Raw genomic sequence first — 12,435 nt, forward strand, 5'->3', positions numbered from 1 at the left:
GAAGATGTGGAGTGCGGCGTACAGCCAGCCAAGGAAGCAGGCATCTGAATCCTTCGCGCCTCAGATCGTCTACAACAAGAGAAGGACAACCAGGCATCTATCACCTGCGAACTATGCTCAGCATGTTACCCATTCAAGGATTTCGTGACTAGACGAGAAGATTGCTTCATCAAGACCCCGTACATGGCTGTTTCGGTTTTTAACGAAGAGACTCATAACGTCTATACTAAACTTCTGCCCGGCGGTTCGACTATGGAGGAGATCTCATTCTGAGATACTCCGGAAAGTTTCAATACTGAAACACACGTTGCCTGGGAAATCTCCCGAGACCCTTCCCGAATGCCCCGGATAACCTTGAATACCGAAATGCCCGATGTTTGAGAAGTCCCCAAGCCAAAATGACAGTTTAATACGTACAACCGTTGTCCACTGCTAGTCTCGACTTCGAACAAGATAGCTATATGAACGTTTGGGAGCTCACTTACGTCACTATTGTTCAAACTCATCAACTAGAAACTTACTTTCAGGATTTCGGTTCGAATAAGCACGCGACGCAATCAATTCGTGAACATTCAAGGTCGCATGGCACATTAGTACCCTACTTGAATCATTCAACTGATCTGGGCATTCTCTTCCAATTTGAAAGTGAGGGTTCGAATTGGTTATTGAGAAGTCGGCTATCTTTTGTCGGAAATCCTGATCGAACATCAAGACTAACGCCACGATGAACACCCCAGACTCAAATCAATACTCATCTAATTCCTCTAGCCCTGCGCAGATGCATAGCTCAATAACAGAATCAGAGCTCGGAGAACTTGTAAGCGTTGATACTTACACATGAGATTCGCAAGCTGACAGGTCCCAGGGTGAGCTTAACGATGTAGCCGTCATTGGCATGGCCTGCCGTGTGGCCGGTGGAAACCACAGCCCGGAACAGCTTTGGGAGTCTATTCTGGCGAAACGAGACGCTTCGTCCGAGATCCCAGCTATGCGATGGGAGCCCTACCGTCGCCGTGATGTCCGCAACATCAAAGCGCTCGGTAACACAACCTCCCGTGGATACTATCTGGACGCCCTGGAGGACTTCGACGCGAGCTTCTTTGGGATTTCGCCTAAGGAGGCTGAGCAGATGGACCCGCAGCAGCGCATCTCTCTCGAAGTAGCGTGGGAGGCGCTGGAATCTGCAGGCATAGATCCCAAGAAGCTCTCCGGCTCTGACACTGCCGTATTTATTGGAGTCAACTCTGATGACTACGGAAAGTTGCTGTTGGAAGATCTCTCCAACATCGAGCCTTGGTTAGGTAAGGTCTTTTATGACTATTGGTCTACCTACGCCTTGTGCAATTTGAATGTTCCCGTTCTAACCCCCCGGACAGGTATCGGGACCGCGTATTGCGGCATACCGAATCGAATCTCATACCACTTAAACCTCATGGGCCCGAGCACGGCGGTTGATGCAGCATGCGCAAGCTCACTAGTGGCGATTCACCATGGACGCCAGGCAATCTTGTTGGGCGAGTCGAAAATGGCTATTACTGGTGGCGTAAATGCAATTTGTGGGCCTGGGTTGACGCGGGTGTTAGATAAAGCTGGTGCTATATCGCCCGATGGCTCGTGTCTGTCGTTCGATGACAATGCACATGGTTATGGAAGGGGGGAAGGTGCCGCAATCGTAGTGTTGAAGCGCTTTCGGGATGCGATAAGAGATGGAGATAACGTCATTGCTATCCTCAAGGGTTCTGCAGTCGCTCAGGACGGCAAGACGAACGGTATTATGGCCCCGAACGCGAAAGCACAGGAACTTGTTGCCCGACAAGCCCTTAAACAAGCAAACGTCAACCCTGCGACTGTAGAGTACGTTGAGGCTCATGCGACATCGACGCCTTTGGGGGATCCGACCGAGGTCAGCGCAATATCGGCGGTTTACGGTGTATCCAGATCGAAGCCGGTGAACGTAGGATCAGTGAAGCCAAATGTTGGCCACCTCGAAGCAGGTGCGGGAGCAATAGGGTTTATCAAGGCTGTTCTGGCCCTGAACAAGGCGCAATTTCCGCCGCAGGCCAACCTCACCAAGCTCAACTCTAAGGTCGACTGGAAGAATTCGGGTACAGAAGTAGTGCAAGAGGTTTCCGACTGGCTGGACGTGGAGGCGCATCCACGTCGGGCGGCTATATGTTCATATGGATATGGGGGCACCGTTGCTCACGCTATCATCGAGCAGTCTTCGTTTCGCCTTGCTACGATGAACCAACAGAACAGCGGATGCGCTCACGCCCCAGTCACGCTTGCGATCTCGGCCCCACAACGAAAACGACTTGCTGGACAGGCGGACTCGCTGGCGAGGTGGTTGATGGGTCCAGGGAAGAGAGAAGATTTGAGGTCAATTGCAAACACCCTTGCTCTCCGCCGCGCTCATCATGAGTACCGAGCAGCATTTGCTGTTACCAGTGTAGAGCAGGCAGCGGAAATGCTCAAACTATTTGCCGAAGGTGGTAACAACGGCGAGTGGAGTTCTCAGGGCAACGCGCTCGCGACGAACACAAAGAAAGATGTTGTTTGGGTTTTCTCAGGTCATGGCGCACAGTGGAACGAAATGGCGAGGCAACTGGTTGCCAATCCCGTCTTCCACGGCGCTGTTGAGCCCTTAGACCGCATCGTGCAAGCAGAGGCTGGGTTCTCCCCTATCGAGGCGTTCGGGAAGAGTGGCAGCGACTACGACGAGTCCGATCGGGTGCAAATCTTGACATATGTCTTTCAAATCGGACTCGTTGCTTTGCTTAGGTCAGAAGGAGTCAGTCCTGGTGCCATCATTGGGCATTCAGTGGGAGAAATTGCCGCCTCGGTGACAGCAGGCTGTCTTACCCCAGAAGAAGGTGCCTTGGTTGTCGCCAGAAGAGCTGGACAGTACGCCAAAGCTAAAGGTCTTGGAGCTATGTTCCTTGTGCATCTTCCTTTTGACCAAGTCAAAATGGAGCTCTACAATGAGCAAGGTGTTGTGGCAGCAATTCATTCGTCGCCCTCAGCTTGCGTCATTAGCGGAAGGGTCAAAGCCGTTGAAATGTATGTTGAAAAACTCAAAGAACGAGGCATCGAGGCAATGAGGGTGGCGACCGACATTGCATTCCATTCTGCAGGAATGCTGAGTCCGCTGGCGCAACCAGTGAGGGATATATTAGCGAAGGACATTCAGCCTCGGCCAGCAACGATCCCTCTCTACTCGACCTCCGACCCTGACCCACGCTCAGACAGCCCAAGAGACGCCGAATATTGGATTCAAAACATGATCAGCCCTGTTCTACTCACGTCCGCCGTCAAGGCATCTACTTCAGACGGGTTTCGACTGTTTCTCGAGGTGTCCAGTCATCCAATCGTGTCCCATTCAATCAACGAAACCATCATAGATGATGGAATTGAGGACGAAGAGTTCGTAGTCATCCCAACGGTTCGCCGTCACAAGTCTCCGGAGATGTGTGTGGCGCAAGCTATCGGCACGTTATACACCAAGGACGCAACCATCGACTTCAACAGGTCTCTTGGCCGTCGATGGGCACCGGGAGTGCCTGGTACGCAGTGGGTGCACAAGCCAATCTGGAGAAAGGTGCATAGTGACAGCTCGCTAGGTGTTGACAGCCCCACGCATGATGTTGACAAGCACACTCTGCTAGGCCAGCTGATCCCCGTTTCCGGGACTGCAACCAAGACGACCTTGTACACCACCAGATTGGATAATGACACCAAGCCATTCCCAGGCAATCACCCACTCCATGGGACTGAGATTATGCCCGCTGCCGTGCTTATCAACACTTTCTATCACGCGACAGGGGCTTCCACTTTGTCCAACATTGATCTGCGCGTCCCAATAGTCATTAGCGATGTAAGAGACGTCCAGGTAGTATTGGTGGATGACAGCATCAAGATAACCTCACGGCTGCGCCAAAGCAGTGCCTCTAATGACCAATCTTGGGTTACCCATACTGTCGGTCGTTGGGGCGCATCTCAATTGGATACCAGCGTGATGCCTTACATCGATGTTGAAGCTATCAAGCGGCGAATTGGTACTGTCCTGCCCTCCAACTTCTCCATCGACTACTTGGACAAGGTCGGCGTTTCAGATATGGGATTCCCTTGGGCTGTCACAGAGCACTTTGGCGACCTTAAGGAAATGCTTGCTCGCGTCGACGTTGCGCCAGATGTCGCGGACGGCGCCAAACTGCCCTGGCATGGCTCTTCATGGGCCCCTGTTCTCGACGCTGCAACATCTGTGGGGTCTACGATCTTCTTTGACAGCCCAAAATTGCGGATGCCGGCACAAATTGAGACGGTACAGTTCTTCACAGAGTATGGGGTGTCGCCGCCCAAGACCTGCTATCTCTACGTCGAGGCGGCTGGCGAACGTCGAGCTCCCGCAGTTCATGTCAATGTATGTAACGAAGAGGGTAGAGTGTTGGTGAGGTTTAAGTCGATGCGCTTCTCCGAAATCGAGGGCACCCCGGGCGTCAGCGGTAGTGTCGAGAGCCTCGTCCACACCGTCGCTTGGGTGCCCGCACCATTCTCGCGCAAGGCAGCTTCTTGGGAAAGCTTCATCCTAGTATCAGAGAACCCAGCTACGCTTGACTGGCGCTGGAAACAGCTGCAAAAAGAGCGTAAAGCCAGAAACGTGACTGTCACCCGCGTACAGTCGGCAGCAGAAGTGGTTGCTAGATCACTGGCCCCCAATACGGCCATCGTATACTGTCCAGGGCCGGTATCGGTTCTCGCTGATGTACCATCCAAAGCCGAGACGTTTCTCTCGGAGCTGCTGCTCTTGACCAAGCACGCCGTTGGCAGCACCTCTATCTCCGCAAGCGGAAGCGGAAGTGGAAGCAAAGTCTTCGCCATTACCACGGCAGTGTCAACTGCGGACACACCCACGGCGCTGTCTCATGCTCCGCTCCACGGCTTCGCACGTATCATTGCATCTGAGCACCCTGACCAATGGGGGGCATTAATAGATGTCGAGGATCTTAGCGACGATGAGACCTTTCCCATGCTCGCAATGACGTACGTTCATGATCAGGATGTTATTTGTATGGAGGACGGTCTCCCCCGCGTTGCTCGTCTCCAGCCGCTGCCGCATGAGAGATTGTATGATACCTCTGCCTCTTCTTCTTCCCCTTCACCTCCCTCCTTGTTGCCTAAGCCAGCAGGCACATATCTAGTGACGGGCGGACTGGGTTCGCTCGGGCTTGAGGTGGCGGGCTGGCTCGTGGAGAAGGGCGCGCGGCGGTTGGTGCTGGTATCTCGACGAACACTGCCTGCGAGGTGTGATTGGGACAAGCTCGAAGCATCCACATCTAGCGGCCTCAAGCCTGCTGTCGACAAGATTCTGGAATTCGAGGCTTGCGGGGCAACGGTATACACACTCGCGGTCGACATTGGTGCAGCAGACGCAGCGGCAGTGCTCCAGACCAAATTAGACAGGCTACAACTACCACCGGTGCTGGGTATAGTCCACGCGGCGGGCACGCTCGAAGACCAGCTCGTTCTGAATGCCTCACCCGAAGCCTTCTCGCGCGTGCTACAGCCCAAGGTTGCTGGGGCGCTGGCATTGCACACCACTTTTCCACCGCGAACGCTCGACTGGCTTGTCCTCTTTAGTTCGTGCGGCCAGCTCTTCGGCTTCCCAGGCCAAGGCAGTTATGCCAGCGGGAATGCCTTCCTTGACTCCTTGGCCACGTATAGGCGCGCGCTTGGAGACAATACCGTAGCCTTCCAGTGGACTAGTTGGCGTGGCCTGGGCATGGCAGCGAGTGCCGAGTCTATCAACGCTGAGTTGCAAAGCAAGGGCATTACCGACATCACGCCCGAGGAGGCATTCCGCGCTTGGGAGCATCTTGGTAAGTACGACCTAGCTCATGGTGCTGTGCTGCGGACTCTACCCTTTCCTGAAGGTGAGCCGTTGCCCGCGGACATTTTGGACGACATCGCAATAAGAACAAAGGCGCTCTCACCAGGTACTGTAGAGGGAGACATCGATGCCGACACCGCAGCTGGAGGCGCGATGCTTACAAACGGCCTTGATCTGAGGATATGGTTGGAACAGAAGATCAGAGATGTCGTCGCTGGGGTACTGATGTTGGAGAGTGCTGAGGAGGTGGACCCGCGCGCCGCCATAGCGGATCTGGGCGTCGATAGTGTCATAACAGCGACGCTGCGTCATCGATTACAGAGCGCCTTGAAAGTCAAGGTGCCGCCCACTCTGTTCTGGAGTTATCCAACTGTTTGCCATCTTGCTAGCTGGTTTGCAGAGAAGGTAAGGACGTAGAGAAAACACATCTACATCGCGCCACGCTAGGTATACAAAATAGCTAGAAATAACATTAGAGGTAGAGACACGCTTTCTAGTAAACTAATATATCTAAAGAATAAAAAAGACTAGTTTAAAAAGAACAAGTATCTAACTCTTATAATAAGAATATATATTTCTAGAATAGTAATATAATAGAAGTTATTATTAAAATTAGATTTAAGTATTATATAGTTTTAGATATAATTAAAGAAAAAATAAAGTTTAAGCTTTACTAAATAATAGCTACTATATTTATTATAGTATATAAGCTTTACTTATTACTATAAATAAAAAGCTATATAAACTTAAATTTAGGTAAAGTAAAGTAAATTAACTAGAATAGAGTAATAAAAAGAAAAAGAAATAAAAAAAGTTCTAGTTTTAAAAGCTAGATATCTTAATAACTAGACTAGCTAGAACTAACATTTTTAGTATTTTAAAAAGCTAAGAACTTTCTCTTAAAGTAGAATTCTTTAAATTCTTATTTAGCTAGTAGAAATAAGAAAAGAAGTAATCTTTAATATAGAGTAAGAAAATAACCTAGTTTAACTTAGCTATAACTTTTTGACTAGCGTGTAAAAAGTTCTAAAAAAATTACGTAATACTAAATTATATAATTCTCTATAAAGTAAGATCTTTATAATTAGTAGACTATAGAATAGAAGTAAGTAATATAGTTAGCTATTTAAGATAAAGTAATTATAGAGATTAGCGTTTTAGTAAGTTAGCTTATTATACTAATATACTACTATAGTAGATTAATATAAAGCTTTTATTAAGTTACTACTATAAGTAAAGCTAATAAATATTAAAACTTTAGATAGCTCTACTTATAGTAGTAACTTAATATAATATATTGTATTAAGTTACTATATATACTATAAATTATAATATCTATAATATAAGATAGAAGTAAAAAAGTTAAGATAGTAGTAAATATATTACGCGTAGCGTAAGATATATAGCTAAAAAAACTCTACGTAGTAAGCTCTAAGGCCTAGATCTTAAGAACTTAAAGCTACTCTTAGTATTAGCTAGATATAAGGTAGCTTTAACTCTATATAAAGTTATTTTAGATATTTTTTATATAAGTAGTATCTTACTAATAGTTTTTTTTCTAAATAATTTTAAAAAATTAAATAAAATAAAAGTACACTAAAAAAAAAGATTAAAATTATATACCTCTTTTTTAGTCTTATTCTATAAATTTTTCTCTTTTTAACTTTAATTTTTCTTCTTTTAAGATTCTCTCTATATTAATAGAACTTTTAAAATCTAAGAAATAAGTTTATACTTTATCTTTATAATAATACTTTACTAGTATAATTATTACTTTACTAAAAAAATCTTCTAAGTCTAGTATAAATATCTTATAATATAAAATCTAGATAAGTAGTAAGTATACTAGTACTATAGTTATATTAAAACGCTAATTAAGTATTAAAAGATCTAAGCTTTTGTATATAGTAGATTTTATAAATCTAAATATAGTAACTATTATAAGAAGAAAAAGTATAAAAGAAACTTATACTATAATTATAAGCTTACTAATTAATATAGAGCTTATTAAGTAATTTAAAAAGTTTATTTAAAATATAAAAGTATAAGAAATATATATATATATATATAAATATGTAAATAGTATAGAGTTAAGCAAGTACTAATAGTATATAAAGATTTATAATCTTTTTATAGATATAAAGCTTTAAAAGATTAATAACTTAGTATAGTATATATTAAGTAAACCTTTTTTATAAAGTAAAAGTAAAGATTAGTTAAAGAAAGAAATTATATATAGTTAAAATATTTAATTAAAAGCTATATAAACTTAGTATAGTTTAGTATTATACTTAAGTATTTTAACTTTTACTAACTATATAGTATAATATATTATTTAAGTATTATTTTAGTAATATATTTTAGTAGTTACGTATTAATTAGTATAAGTACTTATATATAAGTAGTAAGGTAATTATATATAATAGTAAAAGTAATAGTATTATTATAGTACTTATAAATATAGTCTTATAAAAGTAGCTATAGAAAAAAGCTATAACGTATATAATAAGTAAGTAGCCGGGATAAGTAGATAGCCGGCTTTTACTAAGACCTTACTAAAACTACAACTAAACACAATAGTGCAGCACTATATAGAACTATAATTAGAAATTGTAATAGACTATTTTACTTAAAATCTACTACTATATCTTACTTATATATATAAGAGTTATGTTCTACCTCGCTATAGCGTCTACAGCGTCTTTAGAATAGTTTACTCTTATTAGCGCGCACCTGCCTTTTTACCTTCTTTCTATTACTACGCGCTTTAAACTTCTTTAGAGTTAATAATTACTAACTATTATTAACTATAAGAGTCTTTTCTTACTATATCTACTTTCTTTTATACAATTTACGTCGCGTAGCTACTTTATTTACTACTTTAAGTTTAGTGTTACGCTTAGTTATTAATACTAGAGAATACGCTATTATCTCTACTCTCTTTATAAGCTTTTTAATAGCCTTAACTATTAATATTAGTAAGCTATTTATATACCTCTAAATTCTCTACTTTACTAGCGTTAATTATAACTCTAATTTAAAGGTATTACTTAGAGTCTATACCTACTAGAAACTATTTTTAATAGTCTATAATAGTAGAGTACGCAGGTAGATATTAAGCGTTAATACTATAGCCTCTAGATTAAATAGAACTAAGCTAGCGCCTTAGAAGCCTTCTAGAATATTACTCTTTGTAATTAAGATATTATAAGCAGTAATAAAGCATAGCAAGAACTCTATTTTAGTAATATAAGTAATCTTATTATGTATTAGCTTCTTAGCTTAGTACTTATACGCTTTCTTTAGTAGCGTAAAATACCTAATATTAAGTAGCTATAGTATATATAATAAATATAGAGGTATATAGAGAGTAATTATCTTCTTCTTCTTATAGAGCTAGTAGAAATTAATTAACGTATAGCTCTTATAGCTATTAATAACTAGTAGGTAATAGCTGCTAATAACTCTTCTTTTTATATACTTATTAAAGTGCTCTAGCTACTTAATACTAAGCTTATTTATTATCTAGCTATTCTTAAAGACTCTAATAATCTAATTCTATAGTAAGTCTTCTTTTTTATACTAGGCTAAGAGATAGTACTTACTAGTAAAGATAATAAAGAGTAGAAGTATCTACTCTATTGCGTTAATGCCTTAAATAGCTATAACCTACTTCTAGTTACTCTACTATACTATCTTTAGCTATTCTTAACGCTTTACTACTATAACTACTACTTTATTTAATATTATACTTATTATAAAGCCTATCTTATTAAAGTTATAAGTATCTTTATTCTAGATACTATACTTAGCTTTAGTATTCTATACTAGATAGAACTAGTCTTCTATAATCTTAGAATTCTTATAGAGAGCTTAAATATAGTTATACTTTTAATTAAACTTAACTTTAAGCTCTAGGCAGCGCTTAATAAAGTTTGTAGTCTACCTCTTGCTAACTAGATTCTAGTTATAGACCTAGAGTAAATTATTAGCTATCTTCTTAACGTTAGTAAACTAAGATAGGTATTCTTACTCTAATAGCTTTAGAATATATTAGATAATTGCTATCTCTTCTAAGCCTTAAAGAGCTATTAATTTAGGCATACTATCGCGTTAGTAGAGCGTTCTAGCGCGTTATTATCTAAGCGTTCTTTCTAGCACGTTATAGGCTTTAGCAGCGCAATATATAGTAAGTATTACGTTTTACTAAAGATCTTAAATTATAAGCTATATTTAAGATTCTTTCTAGTCTAATAGTACGTTATTACGTTAAGATATTGCGAGGTAGGTAGAGTTTTAATAGAGTCTTAGCAAAAGCCGGCTATCTACTTATTCTAGCTACTTGCTTATTATATACGTTATAAAGTATATTAATATTTATATAATACTAACGTAGTTTATAACTAAGTCGGCTACCTAACTAAGCTAGCTACTTTACTCTACTAAAATGCCTACGCAATAATAACGCGTTATATCTTAATAATACAATATATAAAAGACCTATACTAAAGAAGATATATATTACTATCTCTAATATCGTATCTAAGTAGATTTAAAGCGTAAAACGCGCTGCAGCAGTCTACTAAGTCCTCTAATCTATACTCTAAGACTAATACGCTAGAATACGCTCTTAACGTAACTATAAGCTAAATATAAAGCGCCTTACTAAGCTAGAAGAGAAGGTAATTATACAGCGTATACTTAAAGAGAATCTACGTAGAATACTACTCTTAAAGGCGCACGTATAAGATATAGCTAATAGACTACTAAGAGAGTATAGTAGAAAGCCTATAGATAAGAACTAGGTTAATAACTTTATTAAGCGTATACTTAAGCTATAAACGCGATAGAGCTGTCTATACAATTACTAGCAAGCTATCTATAAGAACCTAGTAACTATTAGGCTCTAGTTTATACTTATTTAGAATATAAAGGCAAAGCATAGTATTATAGATAAGAATATCTAGAACTTTAATAAGTCTAGCTTTATAATAGATAAGATATCTTCTTAGCTTATTATTATAGGCTTAGAGAAACCTAGAAAATAGAAGAAACTATAGCCTAGCGATCGCGAGTAGGTAACTCTAGTATAAGGCGTCTCTGCAATAGAGCGCGTTATTCTACTCTTTCTTATCTTTATAGGTAAGATTCTTATTACTTTCTAGTTTGCTAATCTACCTTGCGATTAGATTATTACTATCTCTTCTACTAGCTAGATTAATAATAACCTCGCGCTAGTATAGCTTAAGCACTTTAACGCCTATATAAAGGTATATTCTACTAGAGCGTATAGGCTGCTTATTATTAATAGCTATAAGAGCTACTACTTAATAGAGTTCTAGAACTACTATAAGAAGAATAAGATTATTACTCTCTATATACTACCTTACTTATTATATCTTTTATAGCCTCTTAATGTTATTCTCTACTTACTATTAAAGCGCACGTATAGTAATAAGATCTTACTCTTAGCACGTAGCTATATCTACTATATTAATAAAGAAACCTTCTTACTAGCTTTTAAAGTAGCTTATAAGAAAATATTTATACTAGAGAATATTTGCGCTAGGTTTTAAGATGCTAGGCTAGTTCTATATAACCTAGAGGCTGTGTTATTAAAGCTAGATATACAGCTACGTACGCTAACACTACCTACACTAGGTACTATTACCTAGAAGGCGTAAATACTACGTAACGCCTACGAGATAGAAGCGTAATCTATACTAATTCGAAATTGTATATAAAACTACTAAGAGTTACTAGTAAGCTTACTAGATAAGTAGGTTAGGTAGCTAAGTAAAGGCGCTTAGTAGATAGCCTATAATATAGTATTAGTGTAGAAGAAAATAGGCTGCCTATAAGACGCTATTAATACGCTTATAAAGCGTAAGACTTACAAAAGATAGTATATACGCGTAGAGAAGACTCTAATAGTTAGTAAGGTATCTAATCTAATTACTAAAAGAGAGAGTAGTAGTTATAAGAATAAGAAGACGCTTATAAAGAGAGTACGCGTAGAGAGGCGCTATAGCTATTATAGTAAGGTTAGATATAACTCTTACACCTATAAGGTAGAAATAGAAGATATAGATAATAGCAACGCTTCTAAATAATACTATATTATCGTAATAGTATAAAAAAAATATTATAGTAATATACTATATTACTACTTAGGCGTTTAAGTAGAGTAAAGTAGCTAGCTTAGTTAGGTAGCTAACTTAGTTATAAACTATATTATATTATATAATTTAATATAATATAGGATACTATAATATAATATAATCTAATATAGTATAGTATTATAAAATATAAGAAATATAACGTAGGTGTATACTTTGCAGTCTAGCATGCTTTGTAGTCTACCTATACTAAGACTCTACTAAAACCTCTCTTTATTATAGCTTATTATAATCTACTTTAGTATAATATAGTATAAAAGATACTAAAATAGTATTAAGAGGCTACCTCTACTTTATAATTATACGTTTACGCGTTATATCTTATATTATTATAGCGTCTATAGCGTCTTTAGAATAGTTTACTCTTTT

At 39.8% G+C, this 12,435-nt stretch overlaps 1 protein-coding gene across 1 annotated transcript; it reads left to right on the forward strand.

Moving 5' to 3' along the window:
* Positions 1 to 778: 778 nt before the first annotated feature.
* Positions 779 to 6,304, forward strand: J4E86_011331 (Type I Iterative PKS; the record flags this gene model as incomplete). The annotated part of the gene is made up of 3 exons (XM_051451824.1): positions 779 to 817; positions 866 to 1,301; positions 1,377 to 6,304. The coding sequence occupies 3 exons, from the start codon at positions 779 to 781 to the stop codon at positions 6,302 to 6,304; spliced, it is 5,403 nt and encodes a 1,800-aa protein (XP_051297081.1).
* Positions 6,305 to 12,435: the final 6,131 nt, after the last annotated feature.

This window comes from Alternaria arbusti (assembly GCF_024043155.1).
Source record: "Alternaria arbusti strain BMP 1465 chromosome Unknown scaffold_32, whole genome shotgun sequence".
Classification (NCBI taxonomy): domain Eukaryota; kingdom Fungi; phylum Ascomycota; class Dothideomycetes; order Pleosporales; family Pleosporaceae; genus Alternaria; species Alternaria arbusti.